This window comes from Electrona antarctica (genome assembly GCF_951216825.1).
Source record: "Electrona antarctica genome assembly, chromosome: 5".
NCBI classification, from domain to species: Eukaryota; Metazoa; Chordata; class Actinopteri; order Myctophiformes; family Myctophidae; genus Electrona; species Electrona antarctica.
Genome location: NC_136810.1, coordinates 60202676 through 60226164, shown reverse-complemented (window position 1 = coordinate 60226164; position 23489 = coordinate 60202676). Strand labels below are relative to the sequence as shown.

General features: G+C 43.4%; 1 protein-coding gene across 1 annotated transcript in view; it reads right to left on the bottom strand.

Annotated features, from left to right (window-relative positions):
• Positions 1 to 23489, bottom strand: part of LOC306923543 (contactin-associated protein-like 2) — a gene marked incomplete at its 3' end in the record, with an annotated part of 333896 nt that overhangs the window by 247407 nt on the left and 63000 nt on the right. Inside the window, exon 2 of the mRNA XM_079501713.1 lies at positions 9553 to 9663. Coding sequence (XP_079357839.1) covers positions 9553 to 9663 — 111 coding nt within the window. The remainder of the gene's footprint in view (positions 1 to 9552; positions 9664 to 23489) is intronic.

Genomic DNA, 23489 nt, shown 5'->3' with positions numbered 1-23489 from the left:
ACGAACCTACGACACGACCAGCCCTCAGTCAGAATCCTAGCAGGCCAAGAGCGGCTACGGGCAGGGCTGAGGGAGCCTACAAGAACCACGCGAAAGTTCCGCAGCCTTCGACAGAGGAGGATTCGCCGAACATCGAAGTGGGATCGACGACAGCAGCAGCAGCAAAAGCAGCAGAGCAGCTGTCAACAAGGGCGGGACAGGTGAGCAGCTTTCCAGAGAGCCTGGAGCCTGTAGACACCGTCCTGTTCATCAAAGCCGCGCCAGTGACGGACGTCGCTCGCGAGGAACTATCACTACCTGTGAACGACACAGGACAGGCAGCAGCAGAGCAGCTGTCGACAAGAGCGGAACAGGTGAGCAGCTTTCCAGGAACCCTGGAGCCGGTCTACGCCTCACCGTTCATCAGAGCCATGCCAGCGGCGAACGTCGTGGGCAAGGCCGACAAGTCATTGAACCTCATCACCACAGAAACACCGAGCGTGATCGGTGGCATTACCGGTGCCATCATAAGTCTACGCGTTCAACAGGCGGTGGGGGAGGAGGATGACACACACACACACACTCCCACAGACCCGCCGATCGTTATCGTGAGGGGTCCAGGGGAGCGAGAGACCGGTCCGGTCTTGAAATTTGAGTGTGGAGACCCGACGATAGTTATCGTGAGGGGTTCGGCTGGGCAACCGCCAAAGAAGCACCAGACCACAGTGCCGACGCATCTGTTGGGCAGAAATTGCTTATCAAATTATAAGAACAAGGCCACAATAAAGCATTTCTTGTTAAATCCTGAAAAGGGAAAGAGATGGAAGTGGAAGAACACTTTCAGTCGACGAGATCAGAGCTGTCTGACAGCCAAAGAGAGCATGTGACATGCTCTCTACCCATTGTTTCTACACAGCAGGGGACATTGGGGCTTCAGTGACAATCAGATGTCACACACACAGCACACACACACACACACACACACACACACACACGTCACACTCACACACACACACTCACACACAAGATGTGTGTCTGATCTGTGCATATAAATGTGATGATGTATGTGGGTTCATTATATCTGTACTATACAACAAGTGCAGGTAAATGGGTTTATTTGTGCCAATTAAGTCCTTATGGACAAATGTGAAAGAATGCTGGTATAATGATTACGTTTCCTTCAATTGGGGGGGAAACGCTTTCTCTCAGAGTGCACGTGTGGAGGTTGTGCATGAGCGCACGCATGTGCGTGCACGCACAAACAAACACACACACGCGCACAAGGGACTGCATGTGTGAAAGACACATAATGTGGTTAAAATGTTGCAAGGATTTGCCATTTTCAATTGGGTTGCTTTTGTTAAAGTCAAATTAAAAAATCCAAAAAGTTAAGTCAAATGACACCAAGTTGTTGAAATGCAAAATCGATTTTGAAGTAACTAACAAAGAAGTAGCAAAATACTAAAACAGGTTTTGTGATCATGTTAGTTAACTAAGCCCAAGCTTAAACGGACTCTTGTGTAAGAGTCCTAAAAATCTTATCTGTTTAAGGGGGGATGTTTAGATAGTAATCTAAACCTTTGTCCGGGCAACAGCCATACAAATAAACGGACATGGGTGAAACAAAGTGCATGTCGTTCAGGTTGACCCCTGGCTGACATGACATGACAAAAAACTGCCTTCGCCAGAAGTGAGGGTGTTATAAAAGGGGGGAGACTTTGTTTCACTTCCAAACCATCACATTATTACAAGTATTACACACGTTTAATTAGCTGTAACTGAATTTAATACTTAAGGGTGCGTTTTGGGTTCATTAGAAATGTTCATGTTATCGACGCATGTAAACCTTTTTTTTATTTTCAAATTTTCATTGATTTATGCAGTTAATGTGTTGTGTTTAATGTGTTTTTTAAAGTTGTATAACGTTATAACGTCAGTATGTGGATCCAGTATTATTTAGCAGGTTCCGAAATTAATAAAAATGCCATGCGCCCAAAAAAATCCAAAATTTTCCGATTAAGAAAAATTTATATCCAAAATTAATCTTTCCGATCATGAAAAAATGAATATCCATAACCATTTTCATAATCGTCGTGAGGAAGGTCGTGTTATTTATGGATGTGTGAGATGTATTCTCAGAAATTGGGGTAGAAAATATATTGGATTATGGGGTCTAAGTGTATTTCCAAAGAAGAGAGAATTACTGCTCGTTTGTGGGGTAAGGAGAGCCTGGGAGGTCATAAATGCCAGGCCACTTCCTTGCTGGGGGGTTGGCTGCTTATCAGCATTCCAGCTGTGAAAGGTCTATAGTTTATGACACCTTCCAGAGGAGAGTCAACTCACTACTTTTAAGAACATGTCAATGGGATGAAGTAACTTTAATCTTTAATTCCTTTCAATTGTTTAATGTGTTCTAATAACCCATCATATATTGGGTTGGTAAAAAGCCTAAATAATAAATATCTGTAATAGTCTAAACAGTTTAATCTAGGCACTGTAGCAGTTGGGGTCACATGACAGGAACTGTAATGGGATCTGCCTCTCAGGAGAGGAAGCAGTAAATATTTGATGAATTGAACATGGTGGACCCTGTTGTAAACAAGTGTAATGCTTAATTGGGTCGTCCACTCACAGTTAACAGCCTTTGTATTGAGTTTGTGCTTGAAATGTACTGTAATTCTGCAAACTGTTAATAAAATTTTCAATCAATTCAATCAATCAAATACAGGCTTTCCATTGGCTGTAAGTGTTAACATGGAGGTGTGACTTCAGTCAGAGCTTGCTTTAACTATGCTGTATAGCACAGTATTGATCAGATTCAATGACCATGTCATTGTAACATCACAAGAAGCAGGCAGGGGCCAGCGGTAATTATAAATGCTATATATAATTGTGCATTATTAATAACTTGTATTGTTTAATCAGAAGGGTAATTGAACGTATTTTTATTTTTTTTCTCCCTCTTTTCATCCTCTTAATGAAGATTTAAAACCACACTTAGTGATACACATATCACTGAACTAAGTCTGCATTACAACAAGGAAGCTAAGCTTTACCAAGATCTGAATAGTTCAGAGACGGGGCTGATTCTGGGACAGCTTAGAGTGTTTAATAAGAGCTAGACTTCTACCGAGCAAATAGCAGGAGACAGCAAATAGCAAAGTGCAAAGCCACAGGCAGTGTTGTAATACTTACATATTGTAACGGGAAGTGTGAACAGAATGTGTGAAGGTATGTTATATGTGTTTGATTAATATTGAATTCATAAAAACCCTATAAAAAGCACGTTTGAGTTCGTCAAAGATAAGCTATTTTTGGAACATTTAGTTCACAACTGTGCGTGTTAGTCTCTAACAATCTGCTTGTAATCTTGGGCTGGTCGGAGCCAGGTCCTCTCGCCAAATAACCGAACAATTACAACAACCTTACAACGGCAATGCAAATGGCAAATGCGGATGACAGCGATCAGATGCTTTGCGGGTTGGAAATACAAGCATTATTCTGGCAATCATTTTGTCTTGGTGACATGCTGCTGTGGCGATTTAAAATCTTTGTCTTTTTTAGTGGTGTTGGTCCATCTGACTGTGAGGCACTGCCCGCACTGAACAATGCTTTCTGTCCGCCACATCATTTTCATTTCACCTCAATGTTTTTGTCGTCCTTTACCCGCAGCATGTCACAAAAAGTCAACTTGACAAAATGATTGCCAGGTATGTTGTTGAGGAAATGCTTCCCCTCTCAACGGTGGAGTTTGTTCCTTTCAGAGCACTGGTCAGCAAAATACCAGTGAAAGCAGGGCCAATATGCAGAAATACATCTCCCAAATACCTGAACAGTGAATATTCTAAAATGGAAGATGAGCTCAAAAATACATTTGATAAATTAAAGCACTTTCTTAAGTTTATCCATCCTTGTTAATGTTTTGTTCAAAATGGCCAGATGTGAAGTAAATAGTTTTACTGATAGTTTCTCTTTGTGAGGCTGAGGTTTGTTTGCTTGCCAAGGTTGAAGATATCTTCAGTTGATTGAACTTATTTTTCTGTAATGTCAGTCTGCCAAAGGAGTGTAGTTGATTTACTTGAATACTGCCAAAATAGTATTGTTAACTTTACGGTGTAAGAAGAGTGTAGGCCCTACTCATTTTGTATTTGATTATTATTTGATTATTTTTCATATTGCACAGCACCATTTGTTTTGAAGGCAATAAAGATGCCTGTCAACATTTCTGAACATGTTTTATTGTTCCACAACATTTCATAAGAGGGAGTTGTCTTTTCTCTTACTGCGCGACAGAATAAAAAACCTTTTTTTTAAATAGTTTTTTATAATATTATTTTTTAAAGTAAAGTAAAGTAACTAGTAACTAGTTACTTTCATAATTTAATAACTAGTAAAGTAATTAGTTACTTTTTTAGATAAGTAACTATAACTATAACTCTTTACTTTTTAAAAGTGACTTGAACAACACTGATGATGACCCACACTTCATGTGGGAGAAGGAACGAAGTTTGCCTTCTGGCTCAGCTCTCTTTTTGTCACAACAGTGTGGTACAGAGACTATACCGCCCCCTGCTGCTCCGATTAACCGGCTGATCTCCATGTCCGTCCTCCCCTCATGCACTTGTGAACAAGACCCCAAGATACTTAAACTCCTTATTCATGTATTAAAGTCGCCAATGTTACCCCTGTTCATGTCACCTCTCAGAACTACTAGCTCATCCGCCTCCAGGGGGCAGTAGCAATAGTTAGGCGACTGCCACCGTTCAGTTCTATTTTCGCTTGTAGAAGAAGAGCATGGAAGCGTCATGTTTCCATCTCCTGTGATGTGAAACCTGTCCTATATAAATAAATCCCCCCCTGAGGACGTTTTGCCAGAAGCACTTTGTGGTGAAGACTGTCACCATCACTCATGTCACGTCAACCCATGTCCTGTCAATACAACTCATCAACAATCAATGAAAAGCACACCTCCAGGAGAAAGGGCATGAAATGATGACCATGACACCAATGATTTGATCAACATCCCATTAACTCATATTCGGCGCCTAGATCGCCTTTTGACGCCTTTTGACGCCCTCTGCTCCGCCTTTGGACCGTAGGGTCCAAAGGCCAAAATTGATTTTAATATCAATTGATTACGGTTCACAACTGTGTACGTGCTCAGAAAAAGATCCTTTACCTATTACGCATTTATCGCCAAAGGAAAATTGTTTGTGTCTTCTTGATACGGTATAGATTTCAACGTGAAATCTGGGGCGGCTGTAACGAAGACTCTCACTTCTATTCATATCAGGAGGAGGGAGAGTTGGTCATTGGACATTTAGGGCAGTATTATGCGTGTCTTAAGTACCAGGTCTTATTACTTAACTTAAAGGGTAAGACCACTTTTTTAGAGGTTTGGGTTGTTTTCTTACCTTATTATGGGCAAACTATTCCATCCCATGAGTTATTTCGCTCCGTTGTGTTGTTTATTAGCAATTTAAGAAATAAAAATAGTCGCTCATTGACTTCCATTGTAACGGGGAAACAGCTCTCAAAGTCACTCATTGGCACATGAACCAACGCAACAAAAGCTGATTCTGACAGTTTATGACATCAGGAAAACTCATGCGGTTTTATTTTTAATAAAAAATGTCAACTTTGTCTTGTTTTGACTAATTTGTGTAGAAAGAAGATCCGGTAGGTATGCCTACGCCGACCGAATCACTGCTGTAAAAAACGATCTGATTGGACCAAAACTGTACACCACTTCCTTATTGGAAACGACGGAGATGTAAACAAAAGGATTTGATCTCATCCGCTTGTCACTAAAAACATACACAATGGATGTGTTTGAGGGAGACACTTTAGAAGACACTTTAGAAGAAGTGTGTAAAGTGTCTCTGTCTGGGACTGCTCGTATGCAAGGCAGCAGCTGGGTGAATCTCAAACAGCGTGGAGACTTCTGTTTACAAACGAAACCTCGCAAGACGTCACCGCGAGAGTTGGGAACGCCGTAGTACTGCTCAAGTCTATCTCCGACTAAAATAGTAACTTTATAAATCTATCTTAAAAGACGAAAATAAAACCGCATGAGTTTTCCTGATGTCATAAACTGTCAGAATCAGCTTTTGTTGCGTTGGTTCATGTGCCAATGAGTGACTTTGAGAGCTGTTTCTCCGTTACATTGGAAGTCAATGAGCGACTATTTTTATTTTTTAAATTGCTAATAAACAACACAACGGAGCGAAATAACTCATGGAATGGAATAGTTTGCCCATAATAAGGTAAGAAAACAACCCAAACCTCTAAAAAAGTGGTCTTACCCTTTAAGACCTGGAGGCGTGATCAATGCCATTTGGCTATTCTGAGTGGCCAAACAGCATTGACCACTTCTCCATATATGGGGATATTCGACTAGGACGTCGGGCTATGTGACATATGACGTGTCTAGTACGACTATTCCTATATTTGGTCCGGGTTGACCTAATGCTAATATCAGATCAATATGATAGAACCTATATGGATCTTATTGGTTCAGTCATCCTGACAAAGCCTAATCGAATAATATATAATAGAGGTCTGTTCAAGGCAGAAGGGGAAGTCGAGGCATCCTGGTTTAAGTTCTAATCGGACACCACTGCGGCGGGTCCTAACCTAAGTAATCAGCAATAGAGCCTTGAGCTATTTTATACCTATATTAAATCACTGGATGGTGCCCTGAACCAGCACCAGATGGCGCTGTTGGCGGCAAATGAGTTTAAACCGGAAAAAGAATCTGTCATTTTAGATGATTAACCACTTTAACCTTTATTTTATGCTTTTTCTATTCAAAAATAGCAGATCTACAATCTCACATCGCATCAGTTTGCTATATGAGCTTATAGATCTGCTAACTCAAATCGGTGTTGCTTCTCGGGGTCCCTGGAACAAAATATTAGCAGTAGTGTAAATTAACTAAGTACATTTATATAGTGACATTTTGAAGTATTTGTACTTTGAGTATTTCTGATTTGCAATACTTTTACTTCTGCTCCACTCAGAGGGAAATATTGTAATTTTACTGCACTACATTTATTTGAAAACATTAGTTACTGGTTTACTTTGTGGATTTTGATTAGGCCTACTATTACAAAACATATTCAAAACAACTTCAGTCCTATTATATACAGTACACTTTGGTCATTTGAAAATAGCCAATCTACATCGCTCACATGTCACTCACGCATTGTGAGCTTCTGAGTGTGTGATCTGCTATTTTGATTGTTTACAGAAGAAAGATTTCAAAACCCGAAATGAGACATTCTGCATACATTCTGCATAATGAGTACTTTTACTTGTGGTACATTAACTACATGTTTTATGCCAATACTTTTGTACTTTTACAATTGAATTCCGGACTTTTACTTGTAATGGACCAGTTCTACACTGCAATATTGATACTTTTACTTAAGCAAAACAGCACTTTTTCCACCTCTCTCTCTCTCTCTCTCTCTCTCTGCTATGTTTTATGCCGCCCCATCTGTTTTCTTTTCATTATATATATTCGTCCTGATCTTTGTATGACATGTGGAGTTCTCCTCTCTCTCTCTCTCTCTCTCTCTCTCTCTCGATTTCTTCTCACCTGTCTCTTTCTCGTTCCATCAACGCTCAACTCTCTCGCCCCACGTGGGACCTCCATGTGTTTCCCTCACCTGCCAATTTTCCATCGACCTCTCCTCTCACCTGTGTATGCTCTGCTCTCTTCTCCACATGCATACTGTACGGCTTCAAAAACATATAGTAGTGATAGGCTACTATCTATAGCGATAGTCATTGGATTGTATTTGTGACATGAAAATGTTTCAGCACCACTGACACACATATGATTTAATGTTTGTGTTGGCACCGTTTGTTTTACATCACCATTACATCACCTAATCAACATGAGTTAGACTTTAATATATTAGCGCTCCTCACTTCACACGGGTGTGATTTTATTTTTAAATCTGCCTCAGTAGGTAATTTCCTGCCAATGATGAAACACCAGTGTTGCAGTCTCGGAGGAAACAGAAATACAATCGCAAACGTATACATCCTATGATGCGGCCCCGATTATTTTGAAACGCAGAAATGGCTAGGCTATATATCTGCAGTGTTTTTCGTGGAGTTTTTCAGGCAGGTCTCGACAGACTAGTAGGCCTACCTGAATATGTAAAAAGAAAGGAAATGATAAAAATGCACATTCAGCCATTATAAAAGTGAAGCTCAAGTGTCAAATGCATGCACGTTACATCATTTTTTTTTGCAACTGAATGGCTGGAAAATGGAAATGCGAGGCATTTCCGGGGGTCCCCAGCCAAAAACGTTTAGAAACCCTGCCCTAAACAAGCATTACAACGTCCATAGACTCGGCTGCCTTATGACGTCATTTCAAAAGCCATGCATTGGAGGGGTAAAACGCACAGAGCACGTCTTCTTGGTATGGATATTCCATTTTGGACAGGAACCCCCTTTGTTGTTTCAAGCATCATGTTATACTTTAGCTATTGAAAAATAACAGATCTACAAGCTTGCAGATCTGCTATTTTTGAAAAACCGTGAAAATGTGCCACAAATCTTTGAATATATATTCTTTCAGAGCAAACTTTTTAACTAAAATATTTGCTTCCAGTGAAGCTCCACTGACTGATCCATTATGTGACAACTATCCCAGTCAGAGATATGCTGAGACATTCCTTTGACATGAACCAGTCTGAGATGTCCTGAGGCATTCTTTTGACATGAACCAGAAAGATGTCATACCATCTCATTGATCTGAACACTGGATTAGAATGAAATATGATGTGAACTGGATTAGAATGAAAGATGCCCTGAACTGAAAGATGCCATCTCATTGATGTGAACTGGATTAGAATGAAATGTGCCATTCATGCACCAATGATGATGATGATGATGATGATGGTCTAGAAGTGGGAGTCAACCCTTCAGGGTGGGCGTCGATCCAAATAATGTGACGTAGCGCTGCACTTGGGGGGGAGGGGGGGAGGGGGGGAAGGAGGGACCAGGGCTGAGCTGACGGACAGATCGGTGAACCAATCAGGGTGTGCACAAATCTCAGCCGCAACCTGCCCCTCTAGACCAGAAACCCGTTAGCAATTTAGCTCAAGGCTATGCTCAAGGACACTTTGACACGAACTCTGGGGGAGCCCGGGTTCTAACTTCTACCGGCTACTCTACCCCTGAGCCACTGCCTTGTACTTTTGGCTTCTTCTAATGAAATACAATATGAATGGTGTTGACTAGTCAAGGATGTAGCGTCCTCTGATGTGTCTGGCTCTCCAGTTGTTTACAGCGGTCATATTAACACATGTCTCCTCCTTCAGTCGCACCGTGGCTTCACTGAGACATTCTGCATGAATTATTAAGTGAACAAACACAGATGTTCTGTATCTGCTCGCTGTGAACTGATGTGGAAATGATTCCACACTTCTGAAAGCCCCAAGATAAGAGGAGTGGAGAGGAGAGATACACTCTGAGAGAAAGAGAGGGAGAGAGTGTGCGTGTGCGTGAGCACGTGCGCATGTGCGTGTGCATGCGCGTGCATGCGTGTACCTCCTCTCTGGTTGAGCTTGGCGTATCCAGGAGCATAGCCGCTGGTGAACACAGAGGAGCTGCTGAACGATGTGTGAGGAAGAGGAGACACCAGACCTTCATCACACTTGTCTGGGGAGAGAGATAGAGAGAGAGAGAGAGAGAGAGAGAGAGAGAGAGAGAGAGAGAGAGAGAGAGAGAGAGAGAGAGAGAGAGAGAGATTACCTTCAGTGAACAGCCATCCGTAACATACAAGCCGTGCTCCTCATGTGCTGAGTGATCGGTGCCCGGAATCGAACCCATGACCTTCGAAGAGCGAGTGCTCTACCGACTGAGCTTTACCCGGACTCACACAATTAACTCTGTCCCTCCCTATAACACAACCACACAAGTTAATTGACTGTAGAACAGCTTCCTTCCCGATAACGAGTTACACAAGTTACGTTTTCATTGTTTGATTTGCGTTTTTAATAAGTTTTAAGACTTACGAGGTTTCCATCGGACAGAGTGGGATAGGTGACGTCATCGGAAAAAGGAATCTGTCGCACCGGCATGCAAAAGGTCCCAAAGCATTCCAATGGTGGCGGTGGTGCGGTGCGCAAGCTTTCCTCCTCTGTGCGTGTTGTTGTTGACCACTTTGGGTTAGTGTTCAACACTATACGACAAATGAACTATTTTAAAGCGGAGTTTCATGAGAAGGAACAATGACTAAGCCTTATAGGAGCACCGTGGTCCATAGCCATCGCATGCAGCGGTTTAACTAACTAATCAACCACCTCTGTGCTCAAATGTCCTGCAGTAGTACAACTAACGTGTGAAACAACGGCATAAACTAAAGCTTCTTGGCGTTTGTGATGAACCCGTTCAACATTGGGTTGTAAATGTCCAGGTTGTTGCCATACACAAGCCAGGAGGAGGATGAACAGAGCAGCGCTGCTCTCCCGAAGTAGGACCGTGTCGAGCTATAGCTTGAAACATTTGCCACTCGACAGGCAAGTCAAATCACAAACTGTAAATCCACTGAAATAAGTCTGAAATAACCTGCAACATGCAACAGGTTTCAAGCAGAGGCAGTTTCAGGTTGTCTGCCTGTCTGCCTGGCCATGTACTCGTGTGAACCAGGTCATCATGGTGCACTGTAGAGCAGACAGATTTGTCCATGTCACACAGGCAGTGGAACCTAATGAAAAACCACACACAACTAACCCTGGTTTCACACACGCGCACTTGCGCACACACTCACACAAGCACGCACGCACACACGCACGCACGCACGCACGCACACAAACACAACTAACCCTGGTTTCACACAGAGAGTCATTCTGAAAGCTATGGCAGCCAAGCGGATCGAGGCAGTCAATCGTTTTCTGTCATATCAAGCGTGTGTGTGTGTGTGTGTGTGTGTGTGTGTGTGTGTGTGTGTGTGTGTGTGTGTGTGTGTGTGTGTGTGTGTGTGTGTGTGTGTGTGTGTGTGTGAGAGATGTGTGTGTGAGTCCTGCACATCAGGCAGTGAAGGGATGTGTGCACATACATCTGAATGTATGTGCACACACACACACACACACACACACACACACACACACACACACACACACACACACACATTTAGTTGCTTTCGGTTTCACTTAAAACAAACCCTGAACTGGAAGTTGGGAATGCACATTTTATCATAAACGATGGTCCTTGACAGTCCCTGGTTTCCCATTGAGATGTGACTGTCCAAAATCTATAGGGCTAGCTCTGGTCAATAGTGTTAGAAGGCCTTCTCCTTAACACTATGGTACTTATAGCTCTGGGGTACATACTTAGTTTAGACTAGTCATTGGTTAGACATGGGTTAAGATTAGGTTTAGGTGTGCTGCCCCGTGGGAGGTTAGGGTGATGGTTTGAGACAGGTTGTAGTTGTAGGACTAATGACTGGTCTAACCAACCCATTTGCTGCCACCTGGTGGACGCAGAGCCGTTTGTAGTGTAACACACGCTGGATTCACATCCTGTTTGGGGGGCCATCTTAGATGCTAAATGAATAGCGTCAATGCTAGCGAGCTAAAATGAAGCCATCCTTGCTCTAGAAAGCGCCAATGTTCCCATCTAGATCACCGGATAATCAGCAAAGACCTCCAAAAATTGCGCGTTTTATGCAAACCATGGAGAGCTCCGTAGATTTCGAGTTATTCAGCTTTTTAGTCAGCCTGTATAAAGGGAGGTGAATGGCAGCACGGTTGCGAAATCCGGTCTAGGATCACTAAAGAAGGAACGGCGAAGCCAGAAAAAAAATCAGTGATCCGGTTTGATATCAATAATAAAGCTTATCAGAAGCAGTTGCTGGTTGGATTCCAACTGGCAGAACCTTCCGTCAGAAACGCTATGCTACTTTAGCTCTGGTCCATAGTGCTAGAAGGACTACACACTATGGTACTTATAGAGCGTTGCAGTCCCGCCCCCTTTCATGAAGACGCCAGGCCCAGGAAATAATTCCCAATGCATTTTTCCCATAGATATTTCAAAACGTATTTATTTAAAGACCGTATCGTACAAACCCAACTCGAGTTGTGACAAATCATGACAACAAACACAATATTTTGGACCAAACAAATAATTACAAAGAAGAAAAACAACAAAAAAGTGTTGTAACCTGCCATTTTCTTCTTCTTTCTAATTATTTGTTCGGCCCGAACAAATGTATTTGTTGTCATGATTTGTCACGACAAGAGTTGGCTTTGTACGAGGCTTAAAAGGTATTTAAATAAATACTTTGTCTTCTTTTCTGTTGCTGTTGGTAGTCATGGCTGCCATTTCCCACCTGACATCATGTGTTAGTCCTGCTTGCTCCAGACCATGCTGAATAACTACTAGTTTGCATAACGTCTTCAGACTAGGATTTAAGTCCAAGATGTTCAGGTCATCTGATGCTGGGTATCCTCCAACGAGAATGACACGATCCCCCACCATGCAAGAGCAGCACATCCCATACATCTTAGAAGGGCATTTCCCCTTGGGCTCAACTTTCTTTCAGGAGAAGGTCTCTGGATTGAATTTCGACAGATCATTGAAGGTCTGTTGGCTGAATTTGTTGTGAGCACCAAATATGTACAGCTATCCATTGTAGGCAAAGGCTGAATAAAAGGAGCGTCCTTCTGGGAGAAGCTGTGCAGAAGGTGTGTAAAGCCAGTGGTTGGTCTCTGTGTCAAACACTCGGATGGTGTTGTAGTACTCATCCTCTTCCCCACAGCCCCCAAATACAAACATCTTTGTCCCAATGATGGTGGAGTGAACTTCTGAAACGGGTGGCAGAGTTCCTCTGGTGTTAATTACAGACCAGACCATTGTGGTGGTGTCCAACTTGTAGATGTCATTAGTGTAGTCAGTCATTCCGTTGCATCCTCCATGGATAAACATGACCTTTCCCAAGACACAGGCTGAGTGGTAGTACCTCACCTCCGGAACAGACCCAGAAACCCTGCGTTTAAACCATCCGTGGGTGTCCACATCAAATGCATAAAGTGCGTTGCAGATCTCACCTGAGTTTTTCTGAAAGACTCCACAGAGGTAGATGACATCTTCAACCAGCACAGCTGAGTTTCCCCAGCGGAAGGAGGGAACCTCATGGTGACGTTCTCCTCTTCCTGGTGTCACCAGGGGCAACTTCCTCCAGCAAAAAGACACTGTGTTTAAAACGTGCACACCAATCTGATCCGTGATGTCGTCATGGCGCTCTCTGAAGCAGTACACTTTGTCTCCGACTGTAACAGCAGCACTAAAGCATATTCGTCCTCCTCTACTCAGATGCAGCAACCAGCAGAACATTTCTAACAGTGTAGTTTAAGTCTCACTCTGTAAAAGTAGACTCTGTGTTCTACTGCTTATATTGGTTTCGTGGCACAAATGACTCGCAAAGTTTGACAAATCCACAAAGCCAAATCCGATGAGTTGAGGTTGGCCAATCAAGGAAGCCGATGGCTGTTGAATTAGCCAATCGATCGACAGCAAAGTCACGGTCCAGGTATCTTCTGGTAATCCTCTGTTCTATTTTGAAAAGAGGGAAGCACGCACAACTCCAACTGTCTCAATCTCTTGGAACATTTTACCGGGTGCACGGTCAGGAAACACCAGCACTCACGGAGTAGTCCTTTAAGGCACTTTATTGTTTCATCTTTACAGGGGAAAGGTAAGCTGCAAGCAGCAACACAAAACGAAAACGAAAACGTGTTTGTTGTGTTGCTGCTTGCAGCTTACCATTCCCCTGTAAAGATGAAACAATAAAGTGTCTTAAAGGACTACTCCGTGAGTGCTGGTATTCTCCTTCTAAAATCCTCTTTCTACACAGCAGACAGCCCGGTTCAGCAGCGTTGACAGCTAATCTTCACAAGTTACTTCAAGCAGATGATCCGTCGTTTAAAAGTTGCTGAATGGCGTTTTGGTTCAGCCGACATATTATTTTAAAGATGGAGTGCCGTGATTTTTGTCCACCGTAAAACGTGATCATCAGGTCTTATTGTTATATAAGGAGGTATATTTGTTTCAGAAAAGTGTACAGAATTTGTTAAATGTGTTTTACCAGTTAATTAAGTATGCCTGGTTTGCCTGGTGGGTGGTGATGGGTGGTGATCCACCTGAACTGAAGCCGCACCCACAGCTGTAGTTGTATAATAAAGGGGGATGTGTTAGGGGAGGGGCTGATAATGTGATGTCACTATATTACTGTTTATTTCATTGGCCGTTTGACTGTCAAGGGTTCAATCTCCAGGAAGAAACCCTAAATACAAAGTTAATACACCATTGCACATAAAAACGACTCCAGGGTGTCGAATGAAGTGCTGTCACCTCATAGACACATGAAAAACTGGAAAAATACAAAAATTGTGGCACTCTTTAAAGGACATGGTTGTGACGACGACATTGTGATGTTCTCAATGTCATAGCGTAGGATAGCCAATGAGGTTAGTCCAAACTTGGATGTCAACAAACACCGTTAAACCACCCCCTTCACCAAAGGTAGCTCCCTCAGAAGGGGGAGTTATGGCCAAATATCATTATGCTTATAATATTAAGAATTATATGACAATTTCATTATGAAGTTTTAAGTTAAGCGTAGTGGTTAAATGTAGACTATATTGTTGGGGTAGTTAATCATTCAGTCTATCCATTATTGTATTTTATTATTATTATTTGTTTTTAATGTATTTTATACTATTTTATTACAGCAGCAGTATTTATTTTTGAAGCTTAAGTCCTAGTATCAGTAAGTCTTTGGAATAGATTAGTAGAGATACTGTACAGAGATATACAGAAGGGGGCAGTAATGCAACTATTAAGGATGCAAACTGCCATAATACCCCACGAAGAAGAAGGATCAGTAAATCTGTGTTCCACCGAATGGGTCTAGTGACAAAAAGCCAGGCTGTCTATTCAGCCAGATTTTATGATCCTGGCTCGCTAAATCCGCCCATTCTAAGCCTCGCTTGGCTTTAGTGTAACGGAATAAACAAGGCTGTACAGAACAGGATTCAACAAGCCTGATTTTGTCTTAAATCCTTTTTGTGAAGTTTTGTGAAATTAGGCCCCAGGTCCGCGACAAATCCGCTCTTTCTTTTTAATTATTAAAAAACGGCGAATTAAACACATTAAACAAATAGCGGGTTTAGCGTATTACGCAGCACCGACACATGGATTAAATAGCGAGGAATGCAGGTTACGCAGTAGAACTGTGACCTATGCGAATCTCGATTTTCCAGTTACATTTGAAAACTTGTGAAATGGGACATTCTGCATGACGAGTCCTTTCTACTTTTGGTACTTTAAGTACATTTTGATACCAATATTTCTGTACTTTTACTCAAGTACATCAATCTTGTAGAGTATTTCTCCATTGCATTACATTGAAGACTTCTGGATCTTCATCACATTATGAGTATGATATTGTTTTAGAATAATTATTCTGGGTGCCTACCATGCAATGGCAGAAACACAGGTTGAAATCCGAAACACATACTTACTTATAAACAATACATGTTCCGAAACTTTGACGTCTATGGCCGGCAGCACGATTTACCAAAGCCCCGCAATATATACATCAAAACGTGTGGCTCGGCCAGGAATGGTGTTCTTGTGCTTTTCTTTCCGATTCGCGTTACCGTGCCGACGTAATTCGCAATAAACGACGCGAAAAATGCCCATTCAAAGTCAATGGGGAAACGCGGGTAAAAACAGTAAACGACACGTTAATTTGAAGCCACATTGCTCTGGCATACTGGTACGTAGAAACACGATTTAAACGTCAAACAGCACACAAGGCCATCGACTTTGTCGTGGTTCAGATGGAATTCGAATACGTTGCACGCTATCGCAGTTCAAAGTGTGTGTGGTCTGAGCAATAATCTCGACTCAGAGTGTCGCACGCCCAGAGAGAGACCGGGTCAGAGTGAGAAGCCACTGTGCAGACTGTACCGAAATTCTCCGAACAAATCGTCCTCACGGCCAAAATATTCACTTTACACGCATGGGTTTCGGTAATTTTGTAGCCACACTCGTCACCCAATGTCACAACCATAGCACAGATACATACAGTACGTGAACTAAAGCCCTGAAAGCGTCATAAAACTCCATGTTAACTGCCTGAATGAGTGACCACGTTTTTTATCGTACCAATACCACGATCGCATACGGCGTACCTCAATGTCTCGGGTCACTCACGGCGGAAACAAAAATCGCATTCGACTTCTACTTTTTGCGATAGAGCAATTTGTTCGGACATACGTTCTCTCGTTGAGACAGTCAGTGTGCTTTTAACTTTCAATAGTGGGTGCATTTGCATAGAGTAGCCCAGGTGAAAATGATACTTTGTTGATTGATTCAAGGTCAAGTTGACCACCTCTCACACACGCACACACGGATGCACATGCACGCACATGCACACACGTGCACGCACACACACACATTGAAAGTCAATGGAGAGAAACGGGGAAACACGTAACTCTGTCATTTCTCAACCGTTTCGGACGTGGGGCGGCTCGCCGGAACCGGGCCGTCCCCCTGGGCGCATTCCTGTGGGTAACCAAATGGACCCTTAAAGGTCTGTCACTGTGAGAGTGTAACACATGTAACAATGAGAGTTTGACACTTGTAACCAAATGGACCCTTACAGCTCTTTAACGCTGATAGGTTAACACTTGGAACCAAATGGACCCTTACAGGTCTGTAACTCTGAGAGTATATACATGTAACCAAATGGACCCTGACAGGGCTGTAACGCTGAGAGGTCAACACTTGTAACCAAATGGAACCAAATGGACCCTTACAGCTCTGTAACTCTGAGAGTGTGACACATGGAACCAAATGGACCCTTACAGCTCTTTAACACTAGCACGTCGGAGTGGTCTGGCTGACCGATTTTGACATTTTGAAGTGGATTTTCTTTGCCCATGAAGTCCTGAGAAAGTTCCCCTTGCATGACTTTTTCTAAATGTTCGATTCAAACCATCTCTGTTTTTTTTTTCATCTGAAACGTTTTGGAAATATGATTTTAGACATAATTCTACTACTAAGTCTGCTCTTTTTCGGTCCGTGGGACCGCTCTTAGACTCCTCACCCTTTCTCCCCCGCAAGCAGTGCTGTTCACACCTCCCTCCTGGCTGGAGACGGGCATTGTTCAAGCTAATGTGTCATTTGCATTCCAACTGCCACATGTAGGCAAACTTACATTACGAATGTACTCACAGCATAGACTAAATGTTGTTTAATAATAAAGTTTATAGCATGGTCTGTTTGACCCGACCGACATTTCCTTTCCTTGGAGCGAGAATGCTTGCCGATGCGCGATTCCAAATAAAAATGTGTTTGAAATCAGTCCAACCCGATAGACGTCCCGAACCTCTAAATGTTTTGTCAGTGAAAAGATAACAGTTCTGTCCGTCCTTCTTTGTCTGTAAACTTTTCTGCATGCGAGCAGTGGAACTGATTTTCATGCATCACGTCTCTCTTTTTTTTCTCTCTCCCCGCAGAGAGAGGGAGAGAATATGTTCATGGATCCAAGTAACTGCCGGTGAGGTATGCAGAAGTGCATTTTAGATAACGCTGTAGCACTATTTGTGGCGGCGATGCGTCACATGACTTCTTCTATCCTATGGTGTATATATAAACCGTGCTGCTATAAACCTTCTGCTACGGACCTCTCTGCTGGCACAATCAATCAAATATATATAAATTACATTGATCATAGGCAGCGGGTCTGTAAGGCTAGGCAAGGCTTCGCCTTCCCAAAAAAACTTTTTCGGGAGAAATAAACAGACATTGTTTGTGACTGTATTTTTCGGAGGGCACGCTAAACGAACAATGTAAAAATGACATGAATCATTCCAACGCGATAGACCTCCCTCCCTATAATGTTTCCCCAATCCCCTCTATATAAAAATGACAATATATAACGCTAATGTCGTATTTCTCTGTGTGTGCCTGGCTCTGGCTGTTACAATAACGTGTGTTAGCCTATTTTATTGTCTCAATACAAAGTCGGACATTGTTTGCTGCGCAAGGGTAATTAATTATAGTGACGATGTGAGCGCTATATTGAATATATAGCGCTCACATCGTCTCTATAATTATAGTTTGGTAAACTGAAATGAAAAAGAAAAAAATAACTTGAGTTGTCCTGTCAGTTGAAACTGCTGCCTTGAATTAGTTGGAATGTAACATTTAGAAGACAATGGCAAGCCGTCAACGGGTGCAGGGAGGTGTGAAGAACATTAGACGAGTGGGGGAGATAATGGCCAATCAAATCACACGAAAAACACGGTCAGCCCGACCGTTAGCCGTCTTACTAGAGATTTTAAATCAGGCATACTTGGAACCAAATGGACCCTTACAGGTCTGTAACTCTGAGAGTATATACATGTAACCAAATGGACCCTGACAGGGCTGTAACGCTGACAGGTCAACACTTGTAACCAAATGGAACCAAATTGACCCTTACAGCTCTGTAACTCTGAGAGTGTGACACATGGAACCAAATGGACCCTTACAGCTCTGTAACTCTGAGAATATGACACATGGAACCAAATGGACCCTTACAGGTCTGTAACTCTGAGAGTGTGACACATGGAACCAAATGGACCCTTACAGCTCTGTAACTCTGAGAATATGACACATGGAACCAAATGGACCCTTACAGGTCTGTAACTCTGAGAATATGACACATGGAACCAAATGGAACCAAAGATCAGCCAACGCAGGGAAGCTGGAGGTACCTTCACTAAAAACGCCGGGACAACGCTCCACACGTCCCAAACTCTTCTCCCTTCTGGCTCCAAAACTATGGAATGCACTTCCCATCACAGTCAGAACTGCAGCCTCACTCCCAATCTTCCGCCGTAGTCTGAAAACCCACCTCTTCAGACTCCACCATGGCCCGTAGCACTTGCCCTAGCCTAGCCCCTTAGATAGCACATTATGTAGACTTAGATAGTATTTTAAACAGACTTATAGGGCCCTATTATGCGTGTCTTAAGTACCAGGTCTTATTACTTAACTTAAGACCTGGAGGCGTGGTCAATGCTGTTTGGCCACTCAGAATAGCCAAATGGCATTGATCACGCCTCCAGGTCTTAAGTTAAGTAATAAGACCTGGTACTTAAGACATGCATAATAGGGCCCATAGCGTGTTACGTAGACAGCTCTAGAATTGCACTTTATGTAGTCATAGCACTTTATAGTACACATGTATAATATATTATATAGTATAGTATGTATAGTTTACATAGATACTCCACTGTTACGTTGATTCATGATAACTACTTTTTATATATGTGATGTATGCCATGCTTTTGTTATTGCTTAATGTAAGTCGCTCTGGATTAAGAGCGTCTGCTAAATGCCTAAATTCTAATTCTAAATTCTAAATGGACCCTTACAGCTCTGTAACTCTGAGAGTATATACATGTAACCAAATGGACCTTTACAGCGTTGTAACTCTGAGAGTATATGTAACCAAATGGACCGTTACAGGGTCCAATGTCATCAAATGGTGGTCCGTGGCTCAAATGGGTCTGAGAGGCTAAATGTCATCAAATGGTGGTCCGTGGCTCAAATGGGTCTGAGAGGCTAAATGTCATCAAATGGTGGGCTGTGGCTCAAATGCTGCACAGACTTGGCGAGCTGCAGGCACCCAGTCAAATTTCTTGAAATTTGTTTCTAGTTATTATTATTTTGTCTCACTGATGGCCTTTGTGTGTCAAAAGAAAAATAAAGGAAAAATAAATCCAACCCTAAAGTTCAAGGTTCAATGTTCAACGACCGTTGTCGAGTCCCACGGAGACCCACGGTTGTCCAGAACCGCCACAAAAGGCCTCTGGGCCCGGGCTCTGGACAGGGCCCCTGCACAGGCTCCATATATGGACCTGGCCTGTTCTGACATCACAAATATGCCCGGGCTCTGGACCTGATCACACCTATAATCTCCAAATATGGAGCTGGCCTGTTCCGGAGCCACTGGCTCCCGGGTGTCACCTTCCGGGCACATTTCTTTTAGGGTGGAACGGGTACTCTGACACGGGTACAACGGGTATTGCATAGCCGGGTGGGGCATGGATCTCCAACTTCCATCGTTACCGACTCAGTGCTCTACAGCCAGGTACCGGTCTAGTTTAAATAATGATACCGCTTTGGAAAAATAATGGATTGGGCTTCTCACAGCTGTATGAATCCATAATTACTGCAGGTTTACTACGTGTGTGTGTGTGTGTGTGTGTGTGTGTGTGTGTGTGTGTGTGTGTGTGTGTGTGTGTGTGTGTGTGTGTGTGTGTGTGTGTGTGTGTGTGTGTGTGTGTGTGCGTGCGTGCGTGCGTGCGTGCGTGCGTGCGTGAGTGAACTGCATGGTACTGCAGTGGAAAGAGATAAAGAGGGACAGAGGAAGGTTATGGAGAGAGAGGGAGAGAGAGAGAGAGAGAGAGAGAGATAGAGAGATGCATACTGGGTTAGATCACAGCAATAAAAATCCCCATTACTGTGGAAATGGAGAGGAGAGTAACGGATGGGAGAGGAGAGGCGAGGCGAGGCGAGGCGAGGCGAGGAGAGGAGAGGCGAGGCGAGGCGAGGCGAGGCGAGGCGAGGCGAGGAGAGGAGAGGTGTAGGCATAAGGCTGTGGCATGCAGTCTGCCTAACAGAATGTCCTGAGGGGAAACGATGTATATTGTGTGAACTGATGTATGCCTGAACGGAGGAAGTCAGGGACCGAAACCTTGTGCACTAGAACTCAGTCACAGCCAGCACCCTGCAGGCACCCACCTGCACAGTGGTAGCAATTATAGGGCTTCAGGGTCTTGCTCAAGGACTCTTCGACACTAAGTCTGGGGGAGTGAATGGTGGTCGGCCAAAGGGAATGGTGATCGGCGCTACGGTGCAGTACCAGGTCTTATGACTTAACTTAAGACCTGGAGGCGTGGTCAATGCTGTTTGGCCACTCAGAATAGCCAAATGGCATTGATCACGCCTCCAGGTCTTAAGTTAAGTCATAAGACCTGGTACTTAAGACACGCATAATACTGCCCATTGACTCAAACACTTGTCGTCATATAGTTTTAGTCTGCGAGGTTAACGCCGGCCATTGCAAAACAATCTATTTCACAGGTGAGAGGCAGGTGTTTTGCGATAGAATTATTATGATCCACATCGTCACGTCGATTGGACTGGATCATTTCCTGTTGAATCGGTAGATCGATCCAGATTATCACCCTCCTAATAAACGGACGAATGCAACCGTTTCCAGCACTGTATACACTGACATCATGCCATCACACCAACTCACAGTCTTCAGATCCATTGTATACCATGTCACACCATACACCACCTCACCGCCTTACAGTCTTCAGATACATTGCCTTATATTTTATTAAGTGCATACTTAGAAAAGAAAGCTCGCGGGCGAGCTGTGGAAAGTGCAGTGTGAGCACAGAGCAGTATTTCAGTGTCTCTACCCTCTCCTCCTCCTCCTCTGGCAGGCTGTTTTAAATCCTTTCATTTTATTCATGAGCGTCTCTCTCTCTCTCTCTCTCTCTCTCTCTCTCTCTCTCTCTCTCTCTCTCTCTCTCTCTCTCCCCCCCCCATCCTGAGGCTCTGACATGCCTGATGCAAAGCCTTTAGTCCTCCCCAACAACATGACACAACAGTTGCATCAGAACAGAGGCAGTAAATGAGTCGAGAGATGAAAAGAGAGGTACGTTTGGGTGCGGTTCTTTTCTTATCTAAATATTTTACCCCCACAATTTGTGTAACACGCGCGCACGCACACACACACACACACACACACACACACACACACACACACACACACACACACACACATACACACACACACACACACACACACACACACACACACACACACACACACACACACACACACACACACACACACACACACACACACACACACACACACACGCTCAGTAAACTATTCCAGTAGCCCCTGACTGTACCCATGCGCAGGCTTACTCCAGCAGCAGAGGGGATAGCTCTCCATGGTGCTGAAGTGGTAAACTACTCCCACACAGTCAGCCTAGAGAGGAGCTGTCTGTGGTGCTGAAGGTCCTCACTGACTAATGCACAGCCAGGGAGCTGTCCGCGGTGCTGAAGACATAAATTAGTTCAACAACGGAGGGGAAGCTCTCCATGTAATGGTCCTGAAGTCATAAACTACTCCCTCAGCATAGAGAGGAGCTGTCTGTGGTGCTGAACGTTCTCACAGAACAGTGTTATGCTCACACAACTCAACTCAGAGGCACGGCAGTTGAAGTTCTTATATATTTAATTATGTTAGTGGTAGCTTTATTTTAGCTTTATGATTTTGTTATCCCACGATTGTGTGTGTGTGTGTGTGTGTGTGTGTGTGTGTGTGTGTGTGTGTGTGTGTGTGTGTGTGTGTGTGTGTGTGTGTGTGTGTGTGTGAAGGGGGGGGGGGGGGGGGGGGGGGGGGGGGAATTATTGTGCATGCCGATTGCCGAGGGGAATAACCACAATTCTCGAGTAGTTCAAATCATCAACATCTGGCGGGTCCCATTTAAATATTTAAACAGTAATCGCAGAGCAATCATCTCTCCAAGCCCACTCTAGGTGCACTGTGTCAATACAATCACCTGTTCTGTCACGTGTACAAACCCAGACCACACACGTACACGCACACGCACACGCCCACACCATATTACACGCACCAGACAGAAAAATGGAGAGATCGAGTTATGAGAGAGAGAAAGACCTCAGAAATGATGCACAACATGCATATGTGCTCCCCAAAATGGTCATATTTTAACTGGGGACCCTCCAAAATGGTCCAATTTGAACTGGGGACCTCCCACCCTGACAGGCAATTGTTACTGTAGGAGTTGAGTCATGGCATTTTGTTTGACTCGGTTACACAGATCGATATTGTGAAAATGAAAATGTGAAACCCTTGGCCAGTGTTTCACCAGTTTTTATACAGTATAGTCTGTTGTTTACCTTTGATGCAGTAATATATTGTCTTTTTTCTTTACTTTCATTCTTATTTTAGGTATAAGTCCAGATGACTTCACTGTCATCTGGGGACCCCACCTGGGGACCTCAACCCACGGGTTGAGAACCACTGGTATACAATAGGTCGTTTCGAGGAAGCAATCTGATTGGTTGAAACAGCCTTCTAGCCATGCCTTAATCCAGCGCAAAGGAACGCCTAATCAAAACAAAGACATCAGCTGCTCTGTTCTCTTCGAGCGCAGCGGACTGGATGGCTAGGCTAGCGAGAGTCTTAGGTTTAAGGGTAACTGTTGTATAATTGCAATATTACACTCGGGGGTGTTCTTTATAGTCATTAATGCACTTCTAGCAGAGTTCCTGCAGCATCGCAGGCGTGCATTAATGACGATAAAGAACACCCTTTTGTGTAATATCGCTTAATTATAGGGTAAGACTCCATGGGAGAGATGTCTGCTCTA